General features: G+C 36.5%; 1 protein-coding gene across 3 annotated transcripts in view; it reads left to right on the top strand.

Moving 5' to 3' along the window:
* Positions 1-7,578, top strand: part of LOC101623689 (kelch-like protein 23) — a 13,963-nt gene extending 6,385 nt beyond the window's left edge. For all 3 annotated transcript variants that reach the window (XM_012728117.1, XM_004674561.2, XM_012728123.1), the window contains exons 3-4: positions 1,379-1,531; positions 5,500-7,578. In XM_012728117.1, coding sequence (XP_012583571.1) covers positions 1,379-1,531; positions 5,500-5,810 — 464 coding nt within the window. In that variant the 3' untranslated portion in view covers positions 5,811-7,578. The remainder of the gene's footprint in view (positions 1-1,378; positions 1,532-5,499) is intronic.
* Positions 7,579-19,751: the final 12,173 nt, after the last annotated feature.

Below are 19,751 nucleotides of genomic sequence, written 5' to 3'. Positions count from 1 at the left end.
TTTTTAAAAATTATTTATGCATACAGAATTGAGGCATAGGCCAGAGGTGCCGGGGCAGTGAGAGCATTCACCAGAGACAGAGTGGGGAGCAGAACAGGCAGATCGACAAAGTTCACTGCCAAGGGGAGCAGCAGGTGAAACAGGCAAGGTCTGCTGAGCCATGGGGGTCTCCTCCCTGGCAAGGGATTGAACTTGTGCCGAAGTGGTTGGGGCTGGCATCACAGTGATTTGCTTTAACCTGTTGCACAACCAGGGAGGGCCCTAAAAACCTACAATTTCAAATAAAATGAGCCTCACCATCTTTCTCTCCTTCTCCCCTCTTTTCTCTCCTCCCTCTGCTCAACCCATTTCTTCCTCTTCCGTAATGTTTTTGTGGTAATCGTATTTCCCATTTTCAGGACCTTAGCATCACTCTTTGTCTCTGATTCAGTCTGTCATTAAGGCCTATCAATTTTACCTTGTGTCTGTCCTTTCCTTCTGTCTGTATGTTGGCCTTTTCTAAATCAGTCAGGCCTTTAATTCTTGCCACCTGGACCAATTCTACCTTTGTAGTCCTTCCTTCCTCTGTTTAAAAATCTCAAAAACTGGGCCCTCCCTGGTGGCGCAGTGGGCTAAAGCCCTACACTAAGAAGCTTAAGCCACTTCAGCATAAGTTCGATTCCTGCCTGCCCTGGAGGAGATCCACATGGCGAGGCAGACCTCTCCTGACCCCTCAGCAGTGTACTTCATTGATCTGCCTGTTCTGTCTTTGGTGAATCCTCTCACCCTCTGCATCTCTGGTCTGTACCCCAGTTCTATATGAATAAATAAATAAATCGTTAAAAAAAAGAAAAAAATCTCAAAAACCTGCCAAGTTAAGTGCTGTTTTCTTAGTTGGACATCAGGTTTCTTTGCCATGTGGCTTTATTTACCATGCCAGCTATAATTCCCATCCAGCAAGCCCAGGTGTGCTGGAGTCAGTGTGGGGACTTGACTTTGCCTTTGCGCTTGCCTTTCTTTCTTCTTAGTAGGGCTTCTTCCCACCTCTAACTGCCAAAATCCTACCTACTAAGGCCCAAGTCAAATTCTGCCACCTTTTGCCACGATTTTCCTACTAAAAGACAGTGTCTCCTTGCTCTAAATATTTATGGTACTTCATTTGTTCTTTCATTGTGCTTCCAGTATGTATTGTGTTCTAATTATTTTTTCAGTGTCTAACCACCATTTAAAATAGTGCAAGTTGCCTTTTTCTTTCTTATATATATTTCATAATAATTCATAGCATAATGCCTTGTATCTGTTATCAGTAATAACAAAAATAGCTATAAACTTAGCTCATTACTCATTGCAAAACAGAATCAAAGATCAATCTAAAGGTGTGATTTTAATTAACACACAGGTGTGGGAAATGCTACAGCCTGTGTTTTACATGAAGTTATCTATGTTATTGGCGGTCACTGTGGCTACCGAGGAAGCTGTACCTATGACAAAGTCCAGAGCTACAATTCGGATATCAACGAGTGGAGCCTCATCACCTCCAGCCCACATCCAGGTAACAAAATATGTCATGGGGATGTGTTCTCAGCATCCTGCTTTGTCAGTATAGTTTGTCAGCATGAGAGATGGCTAAAAATGAGCTAGACATAAAATATATTAAATTATAGTAGCATATACATGGTATAAGTAAACTATTCAAAATATTTATGTATTTAACAGAAATCATAGATTATTCTCATTCTATCATGTCTGTAAATACTTCTTCTGATGTCTGTACATGAAATACATTTTATGCCTGAGAGGTTAAAAGTGGCAGTTTCTTTTATTTAGATTCTTTTTGTTTTTCCTATGTCCTTGTTATGTGCTTTCTTTAATTTTCTACATGCATCAGATATAAAACAATTTTTATATACAGAAAGCATTATTCTATCAGGTAATTTTAAAAAGTACCTGTTGGTCCAGTTTAGGGAATGGTTTCTTTTTTTAGAAGCTTTTTCTTTCTGAGTCTCAGTAAATTTCAAGCATTCCTAGATGTGTAGAGTTCTATGTTGGCCTTTTCTTACTAATCATAGAAGGGCATGTTGTCTGCCCACAAGGATTGGCCTGCTTTCTGTGGTATCTTTTGTTCTTTCACTTGTCTCTTTGTGAAGAGCTCAGGGGAAACATAAGCTATATCCTATTATGGTTATACCATATGTTTCCAATTTTTTTTATTAGGAAAGATTTATATCACCATACTACTTTGAAACATTTTCCATAGAGCATCAGACTTCTGCTTAGCTCATGGGGAATATAAGTGAAGTTCACAAACTCGAACCATCTGAGAGTAGTAGTATAGTAATAGCCAATCTTCTTGACTACTTTCCATAGGATAGGCATTAACTAAGCACTTTGCATATAATATTACCTAACTACAAGCCTGTGAACAGGTGTTATTTAGCTCTGTTTCACATGTTTGGAAATACATGAAGGTCATACAGTTTGGAAGAGGTAGACTAGAATTCAAATTTAGGCAGACTGATTGCATAACCTGTGTTGTAACCTCTAAGCAATCTGCCTCTCCATAAGGACAGGTTTGCCTTTTGACCAGTACTGCTAGTCACCATATGTCATGTATCTCATCTCATAGTACAAGTGGTGAGACCTGAATCTGGTGCTGCATCTCAGTATGCCGTTGACTTTGCGTGAGAAGAGATTGTAGCTTCATCCTGTTCTGGCTCTGAGACATCTCGGAATGGATAACCTTCTGTCTCCTAGTAGGCAGATCGATGTCTTATGACAAACTCCATTCTACTTTCTGTTATAGTGAAAATAGTAATAACAGTTCATATTGAGTAATAGTTAACATTTATTCAGTAAGTATGTGCCAGGCACTAACAGTTCCAATAATTGTACATGGTAACGTATAAGCCTCACAGCAATTCTATGAGCTAAATACTACTATTATCATCTTTTATATTCACTGGGGTACAGAGTAAATAAATTGTCCCTGGTCAGCTAGCTAGTACTTGTTAGGGATGAAGTTCAATCCAGGCCATCTGGCTAGGACCTCATATTCTTAACATTTACACTGTTATCCTTTGCTCCTCGTGTTAACATTATGAATTAAATTTTATCTTGCCATACCTTAACAATGAAAACCTGACATATGAAAACTCAGATTAATAAATTAGAGAACAGTTATTTACATTATAAAAACATATTTCATAAAGGAAGTCCTTTAAAAATAAATGTTCTATAACATATTTTGAGTTAGATATAGCAAGAAGATCTAAAAGGCAGTGAGATTTAAGACAAAGTATAAAAAGCATGAAAAATTGAAAACTCAATTAGAACTTATTATTAAATGATAATATAAATTAGTGGGAACATATAATTACATTTGTAAAGTTTTGATTTACATTGGCCTTTTTCCTGATATACTGTAAGGAACAAAGTTATCAAATTAGCACTCTATATCCTATTTGTCTCTCACATTGTTTGAAATAATTTTTTAACTGGCTTTTGTCAATGTTTTAAATTTAGGGGATATCAGATGAAAACCCTGATTTCTGACTTTTAGGAAAACTGGAGGTACTGACATGTTAGAGGTACTGACATATTCTTTCCTGGCAGCCAACACTAGGGCTGAATAGTGGCTGTTACTTCAGATGATGAGACTGTATGTTCCCTCTCAACACACACTCTCCCCTTTATATATCACATCACAGACTTGGGGGGCTGTGCTGTTGTTTTCTTACTCTGCCTGCTTTACTAAGCTAGTCTGTTATCTCTTAGCCCTTGAGGACATTTGGATCTACACTTGCTGAATTATAGAGAGGTGTACTTCTTCTTAACTTTAGTAGCACCTCCTAAAGACTGGAAAATGCAAGCTTTGAGTCAGCCTTATGCATACATAGCTTTCAGTGAAGAAATGCCTATTTTTTTCCTACTGCATTATCCTTATACCTTTTGTAAATAAATTTTTATTGAGGTAGCATTGGCTTATACCATGTAAATTTTAGGTGAATGGGGTTATAATTTGATATATGTATAAACTACATTACCATCATCACCAAAAGTCTAGTTTCCAGGAGAAAACCCCCTTTACCTATTTTACATGCCCCCCCCCCCCCCCAGCCCCTTCCCCTCTGGTAACTCTGTTCTCTGTATTTGAGGTTGCTTTTGTTTTATTTTGTTTGCTCATTTTTTAAAAATTCCTTTATATTACACATATGAGTGAAATAATACAGTATGTATTTTGCTTAATAGAATGCCTTTAACACTCTTCCTTGTCACAGATGACATGACTTTGACTTTTTTTGCGGCTGTGAGTAGTATTCCATTGTGTGTGTCCTTTTTTTTTTTTTTTTTAAAGACTTATTTTTATTTATGCATACAAGAACTGGGGTATAGGCCTGAGGTGCGGGATGAGAGGATTCACCAGAGACAGAGTGGGGAGCAAAACAGGCAGATTGAAATACACTGCTGAGGAGAGCAGCTGGCAAGACAGGAGAGGTCTGCTGTGCCATGTGGGTTACCTCCTTGGCCAGGTATTGTACTCATGCTGCATTGGCTGGTGATAGCTTGATAGTGTTGAAACTTTAACCCCTGTACCACCAGGAAGGCCCATTGTGTGTCTTTATCCATTCTCTGTCAATGTTGTTCTTAAGTTTTGACATCCGACAAAATAGGAATTCTCCCATTTCTACAACCCCGTTACTTTCCAGTTATATACATGTAGAATTTTTATTGGAGCTAGCTGTTTCAAGTACTAGTAAAATACCATTAATACAATTATATAAATCCATTCTGCAAATTGTGAAAAGTAACTATCATTCAAAAATCTTATCAGCCAGTGGAAGTGATTCAACAGTGAGCCTACTAGACTTTTTTTTTAATTATTCAAAGTTTATCAAAATATCTTTGATTTATAAATCTTACAGTAAGAGGAGTATCTCCATCTTCCTATAGTAGTAGAAATGTTTAAAATAAAAATGGTTCATATCCTTTTTTTCTGTCTATGTACTTATTTTTTTTTTTTTATTAAAAAGTTTATTTTTACATCATTTTTCACATTTTTTTTTTTCATCTCACTATGTACTTATTTTTAACTGAGGTGATATGGGACACTCCCATTAGGTATAAGCATGGTAGTGCACCGACCACCAATGCACCCATATCCTACAACCATAGACCATTGTGCTTCTTTCCTTCTTTGTTCTTACTCTCCCTCTTCCCCTTCCCCCCATTAAGTGATTCTTAATATTTTTTCCTTTTATCCAAATACAGCACAGTACGCTGTTGCTGTCAGCAGTGTGCCTCATCTGTGAGGTCAGCTTAAGGGTGACCTGAGAATGACAAGAACAAGTCATCCAAATTGGGCCACAGGGAAGAGATTGTCAGTGTTGTAGTAGTGTGTACTGGATTCGAATTGTCACCACTATTTTGTATGCTAAATTGTAAAGGATTTTTACATCACCTCACTATGGTATCCCTTTTATTTTTTTATCCTAATAAATTTTGTTCCTTTTTTCCTGATAGAATATGGATTATGTTCCGTTCCTTTTGAAAACAAGCTCTATCTTGTTGGTGGACAAACTACAATCACGGAATGCTACGACCCTGAACAAAATGAATGGAGAGAGATTGCTCCCATGATGGAACGGAGGATGGAGTGTGGTGCTGTGATCATGAATGGATGTATTTATGTCACTGGGGGATATTCCTACTCAAAAGGAACATATCTTCAGAGCATTGAGAAATATGATCCAGATCTGAATAAGTGGGAAATAGTGGGTAATCTTCCAAGTGCCATGCGGTCCCATGGATGTGTTTGTGTATATAACATCTGATTGAATCCGTAGAAATGACCGAGTAATCACTGTTTGGATGATGTAGTAAATAGGAATGTGGGATTTGGAGTTTGGAGTCCCTTACTTGTTACTGTGCCTGGCAGGTAATAGGTAAATTCTACCCACATTTTAATCCCAATTTCAATGATTAATTGTTAAGAAAAATCTTACATATTTTTACATCTGAATCAGTGGGGTGAACACCTATAGTCTCTGCTTTTCAAAGATAACGTCAGATGTTGGACACTTTGTAAAAGGTAAAATACCTGTGTAATGAATTTTTTCTCCTGGTAGCATCAACACTGGGTGTAGGTCAGTGCCATTCTCTGGAATGAAGTTTCTCTTTTGACCCTGCAGTGTGATAGGGTACTTAAGTTTCTGCTTAGCTAGCAGGTATTTGAAATTTAAGGAGGGAATCTTCTCTACCTCTACAAAGTCAACCTTAAAATGTTTTCACTTTTAGACTTATTTAGAATGTAACCTTAAAAATAAGTCTTTTTTTCCCTTTGTATTGTATATAATTGATTGTTATTTTTTTAATTTACTGACTACCAGAGAGATAGACAAGATACTGTGCAAAAGATTATTACTGTTCAGAGTTTACAAACTAAATTTAAAAGAATAGCAAGTCGGAAAATTTGCAGAGAAAATGGTCAAACATTTGCTGATGCTAAGAGCTGTTTAATTTTGTGCTTTGATGTAAATTGATAGTTTAGATGTCTTTAAGCATGTTAGAAAATGCTCTTTATTCTTAGCTATAGGTACATGTCTGCACATAAAGATGAATTTTAGAGCCAAAAAGCATGTAGAACAGTTGTAATATCATAGAAAACACTATGATGAAAAGAAATTTGCATCCATTTCTTAGCTTAGCCACTAAATAGATTTTGTGACTTTGAGATCATTGACCTCTCCTTGTTTTGAGCTTCTCAGTGCATACACACTGGCACATGGGGTCTAAATCTGCCTACATATGAGTTCCCATAACCCTTGGGACAGCCACAGGTGGTGTAGGTAGCTGGACCTTCTGAGGCAGAAACACCTTTGTCCGTTTTCTCCAGTATGCCTAATGTTTCTTTACATGTTTGCCATTACTTGAGAAAAGTTGGGAAGCATTAAATAACTTACGTAAACCTTTAGTAATCTACAAGACCATTTATTTACATCCTTCATTTTTTTAAAGAGATAACATTTATTTTTAATCTCAAATACTAAAGTTTAAAAACTACCATGGTTTTCTGATTTCTTTTTTAATTTTAGAAACTTTATTCATTTCAGTGACATCTTACATAGACACAACCCTTTGAGAATGCAATATGGTACTACATGGAGCCATAAAAATGACCATATCTTTGCCCCATAAGTTCTGTTAGCTTTGTAATCTAAAGAATAACAAAAGCAAAACAAAAAAAAATTAAAGGCAAATGCATGAGGATGTTTATGTCTGCATTATTTATAATAGCAAAAACTTGGGAATAATCTCTGGGTCAAAGAAAGTGAGTGGTAAAAATAGTGATGTTTGTATTGCCATTAAAATAATTATTTGGAAGATTGTATAGAAACATGGATCTATCTGTTAATTGGTAAGTAGAATAAAAACAACACAAAATAGTGTGTACACTATGATTGTGGCTTTGTAAAATCTTTATGCATGTAGAAGGTAATATGCAAAACTGAAATTCATTGTATTGGTATAGGGGAGTATGGAATGATTTTTAATTTATTTAAATGTTTTTCTTTAATATTTGTATTTTCAGTAATAAATCATATACATGACAAAAGTGCTTGAATTTGAGTTATTGAGATGAAGAAAATCTTTTTTATTGAAACAACTAAATTATTTTACTCTGAAATTGAACTATAGACTATATTAACACTCTCACATTTAACAATATTGGACCAATAATATGTTGCTCATCATGGTTTAGACATCTAGTTTGTGAAATAGATAAGAATAATTGGAATCACCTTCCCCTTTTAGGTTATGTACTTCTATAATATTCTAACTTAAATTCAGCCTCTGCGAATTCTTTCCTGACTGTTTCAGCAACAGTAAAACTTCAATTGTAGGGAACTCCCTGGTGGCACAGAGATTAAAGTCTCAGTGCTGTGACGCTATTGACAGCCTCTGTGGCATGAGTTTGACACCTGGCCAGGGAACTAAGCAACATGGCGCAGCAGACCTGCCTTGCCCACTGCTCCCCTCAGCAGTGTATTTCAGTAGATCTGTCTGTTCTGCTCCCCACTCTCACTGGTGAGTCACCCCCACCCTACACCTCTAACCTACACTCCAGTTCTTGTATGCATAACTAAAAGATAAATCTTAAAAAAAAAAAACTCCAATTGTCACATTTAAATCACTTATTTATACATGCATATTCTATCTCTTGGTTAAGTTTAAGATCATGGATCACATCTTAGTATTCTCATGGTCTAGCATTTATTTCATTTGTATATCCAGTGTACTTTTTTTTGAAGAGTTATGGTATTTTTATAAAACAGTCCAGAGGTGCTTGAAGTATATTGAAAACAGTGTAATTTGTGGCATTTAGTCTGAAGTTCCTATGTTCTACAAAAAATTTACTGACTCCTGATTTCTTTACACAAGAAAGGATTGGAAAGGTAAAACATTTTTGTCAGAATTTTCCAAGTTCCAAATCATTGTCCTATGAATGAAAAATATTTTACTATAATTAAATGCAAGTCATTACCTTGGGAGAACAAGAACTGTTTCACAAAATAATTAAGATGCTATAATGATTTTAAGCATGACTTAATTACGAGGACTTTTTTTTTTAATATGATAGTTTATTTTTACATCTATTTCCATCTCAGTTGTAATCCCTGTGGGCTTCCCATCACCATGTCACCAGTGTGCCCATCATCATAGTGTGGTGTACTTCTATCACCTCACCATTTTTGATCCCATTCCCCATCCCACCCCTAATTATGAGGACTTTTTAAGTTTCCAAATTTTAGAAGTTGCCATTTCTTAGGTCTTATTTATTTTTAGCTTGTAGCAGCAATTGAAATAAGATCAACATCTAGGGTACTTGGCTTAAGACCCACTGGCCGTTGTTTCCACATTGTATAAACATGTGCCTGTGTCATGGACTGAATGGTTATGTTCTTCCCCCACCTCTCCAAACATATAAAGTCATAGTCCTCAATATGATTTATTTAGAGATAGGACCCTCATGAAGTAATTAAGTGAGATCATAAGGCTACACCCTGATATTGATAGGATCCGTGTTCTTATAAAAGATAACCAGAGAGAGCTGTCTTGCTTGTCCCCCATCTATCTTCCCTCCTATTTCTCATTCTCTTCCCATTCTCAGAATAACAATACCAGCATTCAGCCAATTTGGGCACAAATTTTCCATAACTTCATAGAGTTCTTCAAAATTTCCATTAAAAACCCAATGGGAGCCCTCCCTGCACTAAGAAGCTTAAGCCACTTCCATGAGTTTGATCTCCGCCTGCCCGGGAAGTGACCACATGGTGTGGCAGACCTCTCCTGACTCGCCCACTGCTCCCCTCAGCAGTGTACTCCATTGATCTGCCTGTTCTGCTCCCCACTCTGTCCCTGGTGAATTCTCTCACTCTCCGCATCTCTGGCCTGTACCCCAGTTCTGTATGAATAAATAAATAAATCTTTAAAAAAAAAAAAGGAAAATCAAAACTACCACTTGGGTCTTGGAATTTTTGTCAGAAAGATGAAAAGAGTAGTAAGGCATTCCAATGACAAACTCTAAATAAAAATTGGGAAAGTTTTAGCATAATTGTTCTTCATAATTGTTGAAAGTCTTTGAAATACAGTCTGTGGAGCGTCCATCTGCTTTTTCATCCTGCAGTTGTGAGCAAAAGGCATTTATTCGTGGATGCTCAGCCAAATGCTTATAGAAGGACTCTTTCAGATAACATTTCCCCCTTGTCAGGAGGTCCAGTGGAAATAAAAGACTTTTTTTTTTTTTTTGCATTTTTAAGTAAATATAGAAACCCAAAATTACGATCTAAAAGATGTATCTTTTCAAACCTCAGCCTTTAAAGAAAATAGGAAGGCAGGATAGAATCCACAGCTTTTGTCTCTGAACAAGTAGAAACTTCTAGAAGAATTTTTTTAAAAGCAGGAATACTGTTCAGTTCCTTGGTCCAAAAATTTACTTAATCTCACCAAAAGCACAGCTCACGCTAAAGTTTATGAAAACATTTTAAAATTTAAATAATGCCAAGTAAAAGTCATCATTGCCTTGATTGGGTACAACTTTAGTCTTCAATTGCATTTTGTAGTTCTATTTGAGATTTTTATCTTGCATATCTCTTTTGAAAAATAGCTTTAATCGGGCATCTTTTAACGGCATCCGCCTTCTGTGAAAGTCTATGTTTTTATTCCATAAATTATAAATAAAGATATTCTTGGTCATTGCTGAAGCTTTGAAGTCTTTTTATTCCTAGTGAGGAAGCTCAAAGTTTTATGGGGAAAAAAAAAATCTGCAAAAATATCGTTGCAAGTAGCACAGCATCCTGTCTCATAAATTCAGGATCAGAAACTTTCTATCGGCTCTTTCCTTTTGTTTTAGAGTAATTTGTTCTTCATAATTGTTGAAGTTCTTGGAAACACAGCCTGTTGGAGCTTCCATCTGCTTTTTTTTCCCCCTTGGCTGCCTGTAAAAATAAAATATTTAGAAGAATTTAAGATGAGGGAAAAGAGGGTTAACTATCCAGTTGTGCAGTCCTTGGCTTATGGAGCACTTTTATTCTGGTCGTGAAGGATTATCAGTTCTTTGGTTAGAGAAAACCTTGCATTTTACCAGGTTCTTAAATACATGCATCATTCACTTTTCTGTTCAAACCCTGCAATGACTGGCCATTTCATTCAGAGTGGAAGTCAAGGTCCTCACAACAGTGTGTGGTGCTATTCTAGTCTGATAAACATGGCTCTTAAGGCCCGGGGAAAGCTCAGGTTCTTACAACAAACAGGAAGAGGGCTTTGGTGTATTCTGTGGCCTTTGACAATCCCTGTCAGATACTAAAATGATGTGAACTGCTATGATTAAAATTACAGGGTGTTATATTTCAAAATATAGAGGGTATTAAAGAAGACTTCAGAGGAATTGAGACATGAGTAGGCAGATAACTGAGAAGTCTTTATCTAACATTACATTACCATATGTGTCTGAATCTATATTCATGCTCACCTTGAAGAAGAGTGAATTATATACTTTTGAAAGCAAGGAGAACAAATTTATCAAAGTTGTAAACAAAAAAATTCCTTTGAGCCATAATAGTATTTTGGTAAGCTAAGATTACTCCTTTCCTTCTCCTGAAATTCCTTCCAGGAGGAAGTAATTTGACTAACTCAGTAACCCAGGCCTCTACCTTCTCCCTAAAGAGGGAAGAATTATTTTTCTGATTATTAAATATTTAAAAGAAAACTCAGCCCCTCCCTTCCCTAAAACCTGTATGGAGAGTTGACCTAGAGTTGACCAACATTGCCTGATTAAATGGGAAAATATCCAGAACTGTGAAGCCCTCTTATCTGCAAATGTAAGTCACATTTTCCAACATCATCATTTATCAGTTGCAAAGGTCATGTTTTGATCACTTGTCTGCCTAATTTTTTTGGTCCTATTTCTATTAACTCAGAAGCTGGGTGAAAATGAAGAATGTTGTTTATTGCTGTAAGATCCAAACACATATCTAGAAGCTCATCTCAAAGATACACTTGTGTGTATGTAAAATGACATGTACAGAGTTACTAACTGCAGTCAGATGTTCTGCCTCTGAGGTCTATCGCCACAAGAACAGAGAGGGCAGGAAGCACAGTGTACTATGATGGTGGATTATGTTTGCTTTGGAGGTGGGCGCACTATGGCTGCAATATTTGATAGGGATATCTAAATACTACCTAAATTAAAATACGTTAATTTTTAAAATTAAAAATAGTATCACATACTAAAAAGCAAAGTTATTCATTACAATATTGTAATAGCAGAAAGCATTCTGCTACTTAAACAGACGGTCTAAGTAATTTATTTAAATAAATTAATATATTGCTGATAAGTAAAGGCAGTAAGTTGAGTAAATTTTAAAATAAATTGAGTAAAGAAAAACAAAATTATAAAACAAAAACAGGGTCCTTCTTGGTGGCATAGTGGGTTAAGGTGCAGCGCTGTTAAGCTTAGCGCAGCCACTTCAGTATGGGTTCCATCCCCGTCAGGGAGGTGATCCACATGGCGCGGCAGACCTCTCCTGATCCACCTGCTGCTCCCCTCAGCAGTGTACTTTGTCCATCTGCCTGTTCTTCTCCCCACTCTGTCTCTGGTGAATCCTCTCACTGCTCCAGCACTTCTGGCCTGTACCCCAATTCTGTATGCATAAATAAATAAATACTTAAAAAAAAAACAAAAACAAGATATAGAACTTTGACTATCGCATACTATTAATTGCATAAGGATAGGAAAAACACAAATATTTGCTAGTAAATTCACAGACTATTTTAGGAAGAATACACAAGAAGTCTTGACTATATTTAGTTATTTTGCCTCTCGGGAAGGGAACTTGATAGCTAGGAACATCTTACATATGTTACTCCACAGAAATAATGAGGAAGGGCAAATTCAAAGCAGTACCTACATCTCAAAGTAGTAAGTACCTATAATTCTTTCAAATATTGTTTGTTAATAGATGTGTAGTATTAATCATTAGATCAGTCAAACAAAATGCTCTTGTACTTTAGTCATGTAAATTGAAGCATATTTGTTTTTTAAAAGCTTAATTTGCAGTTGCATAAATCAGCATCTACTTGAGTACCCAAATCAAATTTTCAAGTAGAAAAATGAAAACACAGAAACATGAAGAGTTGTACTACCTAACAGTTTTTATCACAAGTAGTTATCTGCTTATTTTTATCTCTTGACAAATTACTTATTGAGAGCTTCCTTTATGTCAGATTCTGCTCTACATGCTAGAAAACAAAGGGGGAGCAAGACATGTCCCTGTTTTTAGCAGAGCCTCCCCAGCAAGGCAAACAGAGTAGTCAATATGTATAAGCAAGCTGGCGATTTTTAAAAGTGATAATGCTGAAAGAAAACAAGCAGAGCTAATAGCATGGGGTGGCTTAAAGTAGAAGAGAGGAGGGATTACTTTTCCCATATTAAGTTTTTGTCAGGGACAAAATGTATTAAATACACATCATTAATCCTTCTGTGCTGAGAGCTATTTTGGGACCCTGAACATGAAACAGTGAACTGGGAAGACACAGTTGCTGCCCTCAAGAAACTGAAGACATTCTATTGATGCAATAGAAAATAAACAGTCAAATGAATATGTAAAATGCAATTTCAGATTTACCACAACAGCCTAGGGAAGGCTGGGATTTCCTGAAAGATAGAGCATATTCTTGTTGGCAAGTAGAAGCCAGGTTGCAACCACCATACATGATATTCATGCAGTCATATCAGATTATTTGCTTTAAAACATTTCTTTTAGAAGAAAGAAACGAATCTCCCTGCCTCCAAGAACATGTGATTTCTTTTCACATTCTATGTAAATATTCACTTTTCACACTTACTTTTCTAATTATAATTTTTATATTTGTCCCAAGAAGTCCTCACAGGGCCCTCCCTGGTAGCGCAGCTGCCATGAGTAACTAAAGCCACTTCCGCATGTGTTTGATCCCCGTCCGCCCCAGAGGTGACCACATGGCGTGGCAGACCTCTCCTGACCCGCCCGCTGCTTCCCTCAGCAGTGTACTCCATTAATCTGCCTGTTCTGCTCCCGCTCTGTCTCTGGTGAATCCTCTCCCCCTCCACATCTCTGGCCTGTACCCCAGTTCTATATGAATAAATAAATCTTTAAAAAAAAATAAGTCCTCACAAAACGTGAAGTGCCCATAATAAGATATCAGGCAGTGATAAATGTTATAAAGAAAAAGAAAATCAGGATGAAGAAGTTGGAGTGCATTTTATGGAGGTTCCATTTTATATAGGGCATCTCAGATAAGATGAAATTTGTGCCGAGGCCTGAAGGAAGAAAGACTAGAACTTCAAAACAGCAAGTATAAAGTCTGTGACATGTACATGGGTCCTCTGACATCTTGTGCCCACTTGTAACCCCAAAGAATTATTTCCAGGTTTAGTTCAGGTTTAGAATAGCTTACCTCTGGAAAGAAACAACTACATTAACAACTATGTGCCCTTATTAAGCAATTAATAAGAAATACAAAGGATGAATTTCATGAAAACAAGTTCTTTTTCCAAGGTAAATCAGAAATTTAGGATTGTACGAAGACTGAGTCTGACTCCCAAGTTCACATGTGGTGTCCCACAAGGTAACTTCTGAAATTCTAAAATGATGACATTCTTTTTCTATCAGAAGCTCTTTCTAACCCTTTTCCTGACTACAAAAACAGATTAAATCTTTTTTATTCTTCTGTGAGTCTCCCATAATTTGCTTTGTCCAGAAACAAAGGAGGAAGAATTCTCTGAGTTGTTAGCACTGTTTTTAAAGTAAACATGCCCATTTAATGAAAACAGACGATGTACTATGTACGTGCACTGAGTGTTATTTTTAATGAAAACAAAAGAGAAGGGGGGATGGGGGAAAACCAAGAGATCAAAAGGTGATTCGAACCTGGAATTAATACTAAGCTTTAGTAAAGGTTTCAAACCAGTGTATCCTGTTTTTTTCCTGTCTACTATCTTTAAAGAAATGCCATCAGTCTCACGTATAGGGGGAATACAGGGAAACAGAACAAAGGATCAGAAAAAAGACAAAACTTTCAGGCAACTCAGAGATCTAAGACATACAGTGGGGGAGAGGGAGAAAGTGATTGTAAGATGAAAGTGAAGAACACAAGGGTCTATAATGATGGATCACAGGTGCCACAGTGGTGGGAGGATTAGGTGGACTACACCTGAGAGGAAAAATCAAATACCACACACATACAAAAGACAATGATGTAAAAAAAATTTTTTTTAATGCCATTGGAGAAGTATGATGAATTTAACTAGGTTCTAACCATTCCTGAGGCAAAAGCAAAGCCTAAGTTTTACATACTTTTGTATTTGTATTTATAGCATCAAGCACATGGAAGGCGTGTCACGTGTGTGTGGAATTAATAATATTAAATGGGATAAACACTGTCTAGTGAAACTTTGGTTCAATTTCTGGGGAAGATTTATTTATTTATGCATACAGGAACTGGGGTGTAGTCCAGAAGTGCGAGGGGTGAGAGGATTCACCAGAGACAGAGTAGAGAGCAGAACAGGCAGATGCACTGAAACACATTGCTGAGGGGAGCAGCAGATGGGACGGAGAGGTCTGCCGGGCTATGTGGATCAGCAACCAGACCAGGTATCAAACTCATGCTGCAGTGGCTATGGATAGGTTAGCTGCACTGAGATTTTAATCACTGATCCACCAGGGAAGCCCTTGATTCAGTTTTTGATGATTTTGTTTTTACCGAAGCCCTTCCCACAAAAAACCCAAAAGGGTTGAAATGGCAAGTTCTAGGCCCCAGTAGTCACAGGAGATGCCTGAACTGTGGGTACAAGAATGACAAGATCCTGAACCTGGAATTTAGGCCTAGATGGTATGGCTGGCTGAGTCCCAGCATCATCCCTTTATGAACCCCTTTATCTAAGCTGATGTAGCTAGAAACAATGGAGGCAGGGAGCCTTTCTGCCTATTCTCCTTTCACTTGGTGCATAGTTTACTGTGCAGAATTACTATGACATGCAAGCTTTGGACACACTTTGAGAGACCAAAGGGAGGCAAAGTTAGCCACACTAACCCTACTGCATCTTTATCTTATTTCTTTCCTTTGTTCTTCTTGTTAGCTCATTCAGAACTAACCCAAGGCAAAAGCAACTTGAATGGAATACAAATCTTTATTCTCTCTGGCCCCTAATCCCAGATCAGAGGCCATGGGCCTATTTTCAGATTACATTATATTGTCCAACTCTGTTTTTACACTAAACATTTAATATAAAATGAAAATTTGTACACATATTTTATTTGTTTTTTCAGACAAAGAAGAGGTCTACTCTCACAGAGATGACTGTCTAGTGAGGAATACAAAAAGTCTAAAAATACCCCTGCTCACAGAAAGCAGCATCCAAGTTACTAGGTCTAGAACATATAATAAACTCACTCATTCCATCTAAACTGATAATGTGGAGTGTTATTTTTTCAAATTACCTATGTTTTTATTTATGTTTTTTAAAGAACAATTTCTTAAAGATTTATTTACTTGTGAATACAAGTCTTGGAGTGCAGGCCAGAGGGGTGGAAGGTGGGAGGATTCACCAGAGACAGAATGAGGAGCAGAACAGGCAAACTGACAAGTAACTGCTGAGGGGAGCATCGGGCCAGACAGGAGAGGTCTGATGGGCCATGTGGGTCAGCTCCCTGGCTGGGGATGGAACTTGTGCTGCAGTGGCTGTGGGTACCTTCATAGTGCTGTACATTAACCCCTTGTGCCACCATGGAGTCCTCACAAATTACCTATGTTTTTAATAGAAATTTTTAGTTATAAACAAATATTACCCAGTATGGAATGAATCTAATTAAATTAGATCTTCTGTATTACTACATCACAATACCACATATTTCTATATCAACCACAATATTTATTTGGGGTGGAATTTGAAGGCCACAGCACTTAAACCTTTAGTGGTGTCCTCAGTCGTTCATTAGACACATTGTAGGTGTTGATTCTTTTTCTGTTGCAGCAATTGAATTGTCTCTTAGCTTGAATATAATATGAGGTGGTCTCATGGAAATAAAGTCCATAGTTTCTGTCTTCCATAGTTACGAGAATAGAGGGACAGCATGGCCCCTGCACTGGGAATGAGCATTAGAACTATGAACACTCAGGAGTTTATACTGAATGAACCCTAATGTGTTGGGCCTAGATAAGATATGGTATAATGAATCTAGATAAGATGTGGTATAATGAACCTAGTGACTGCTGATCAATAGCTGCTAAAATCAGGACATGAGAGTTATGTTGAACTTTGTAATAATTGACCAGGTTGATAACATTTGAGTCCATTGATTAATTATAATGTTCAAAAAAAAAAAAAGACAGACATTGTATGTCTCCTGATAAAACGTGATAACAACATAGAATCACCTATCAAGGTTTCTCTCAAATATCTAGCCTGAATCTTGTTAAGCCACTGTATATAATTTTCAGTTTGTAGAAAAATCAGGGAGATGAACATTTTCCCATAACATCTTAGGATACATCAGTGGAATCTAGAATATAACAAATTATTAAGTTGCTTGATTTTACCAACAAATAAACAGCAAAAAACCAAAAGGAACCTATAGATTAAAAGAAATTTAAGATCCACATTAGCAATGCAATAAGTAAATAGCACTTGGATACTGATTACATGAAAAGAAAAACATTTATGGGCTCTCCCTGGTGGTGCAAGGGGTTAAATTGCAGCACTTGTGAAGCTATCAGCAGCCACTGCAGTATGAGTTCAATTTCCAGACTGGGAGGTAACCCTCATGGCGCAGCAGACCTCTCCTTCTCTCCTGCTGCTCCCTTCAGCAGTGTATTTCAGTCTATCTGCCTGTTCTACTCCTGAGTCTGTCTCTGGTGAATCCCCTCACTGCATTCCACCCACTCTGCAACTCTGGCCTGTACCCTAGTTCTTGTCTACATAAATAAATAAATATTTTTAAATGAAAAACATTTATTATACAATCAATGAATTCTGATTGTTTACTGGATAGTAATGTTAAATAATTTTCTTAAATTTTAAGTATGACAATGGTAAAGATGATTATGTTTTAAAAGAATTCTTATTCTTAAAGATACAGACTCAAGACTTTATGAAAAAAACAATGATGACTGCCATTTGTTCTAAAATAGTCTGATGAGGGCTTTAGGGGAGGGAGTGGCATGTAGATAAAATTGGTCATATGCTGATAAATGCAAAATCTAGATGATAGATTTTTCATGGAGTCAATATACTATCCTTTCTACTTTTGCAGTATGCTGGCAGATGTCTGAAATAAAAATGAAAACAAACAAAAGAAAAAACGGGCAACTCTCTAAGCTCTCGTCTTGAGAAATCTTTCCAAAATATATGTAAGGTTTACTAGCAATAACATTATAATAGCTCATTTTGTTTCTTTTCTTTGGAGACTCAAAGTTTTCCTATGGCTCTTTGGAGTTAGTTAATTTGTTGTCTCACTCTATTTTTAAATGAGTAGGGTAGAATTCTTTCCCCTGAGTTTTTTTTTCTAATTGCACTATTATTCTCCTTGGCGTGGGGATTAGAGGAATTCCCCCAGTAGGAGGTGCTGTTCTCAAAGTTTGATTATAGTTTGGGCGGTAAGTGTCCGCAGGCCTTCCTTTGCTGCTCCGTTGCCACTGAGTTTTCCTGGGAAACCGCAGCATGACTGTGGTCTGAAAGTAGTTTAGCTTCTAGAATGACTTTACAACATTTTTTTTTTTCCATTGGCGATGGATGCAGGGTGCAATTTAACCATCTCAGCTGTTTTTTTTTTTTTAAATTTATTTTCATTTATTTATACATACAAGAATTGGGGATTAGGCCAGGTGTGGGGGTGGGGGCAAGGTGAGAATATTCACCAGAGACAGGGTTGGGAGAAGAAGAGGCAGTTCTAAGAAACACACTGCTGAGGAGGAGTAGTGGGCTGGACAGGAGAGGTCTGTTGCATGATATGTGGATTAGCAACCTGGCTGGGGATCCAACTCAGGCCCTGTAATGATAGCGCTGAGACTTTAACCCCAGTGTCACAAGGGAGGTCCCTGGTTTTGTGGTTTTTTTCCTCCTCCCTTGATGAGGTCTCTAGACTCTTTTAAATATAGACCTGTGTTCTATCCAAGGGAGAGTGCTTCATGTTCTAATTTAATTGCTGTTGTTATTATTGCTGAAGTTAGCTTGGTACGTATTTCTTCAGTGTATTTTTCTACACAAGATCATATCAGAATTTGTGGAGCATGATGTTAAATGCAAATTGGTAGATCCTCTATACGAAAAAGTATCAAATTGGCAGGAAAAAGGTAGGAAAATAAATATTTCTTTAGAATAGCTAACTTAACCACAAAAAAGACAATACCTAAAAAAAATCACAAAATCAAAAAATGTAAACACTTAAAATATGGCATTTTGATTTTAAAACATCAACCATTTACATTTTTAAATAAGCATTTTAAAAAATATAACAGCTAACTATCAAAAATAACTGTAATACTTTTCTTTTTTTAAAGCTGCATAGACTAACTCTTCATATAACACTCATTTTGTTAATTGCTTAGAGTGTGCATATTTTCTACAGAAAAGATATAAAAATGTGGTCTTTGCTATATGACACATAGAAATTCCCTAAAATTTTTCTTTATTTATTGTTGATTGCTTAGAAAAATGTCAGCTTCTTGTTACTGGTAATGCTTTGAAAATATTTAAGAGTATTAACAAATTTAGAAAAACTTCTAGCAGGATTTCTCACATATGGGCGGTAAGATTCCAGAGCATGTAAATGTACTTGATGGCACAAATAAGAGTATATGTTTAAACTTAGGTTATAACTGTTATTATTTTAAAATCATCAAAATATTTAATTTTTTCCAGATCTTAATATTTGTCTCTTCTTTATTATCTGAATTATAAGTAATCCAAGAAGCTTGGTCACTTTTTTGATATTTATTTCTTCTTAAAGAATCACTGTTATTGGTATTATCTAGCCTCCTTTTTGTCATAATTTACTTGAAACTAAAATAATTTCCACTGATTATGTCATTCTCTTTACCATCTTATTTCATATACTATTTTTTTCTGATTTTTCAGTTTTTTAATTAGGAATATGTATTTCCTTGAAAAATTTTTTTTTAAAGATTTATTTATTTGTTCACACAGAACTGGGGTACAGGCCAGAGGCTCATGGGTGGCG

This window comes from Condylura cristata, unplaced genomic scaffold, assembly GCF_000260355.1.
Source record: "Condylura cristata isolate star-nosed mole 26May11 unplaced genomic scaffold, ConCri1.0 scaffold00002, whole genome shotgun sequence".
In the NCBI taxonomy this organism is placed as follows: Eukaryota; Metazoa; Chordata; class Mammalia; order Eulipotyphla; family Talpidae; genus Condylura; species Condylura cristata.
Note: the sequence above shows the minus strand (reverse complement) of the source record. Positions and strands in the feature narration are given on the sequence as shown.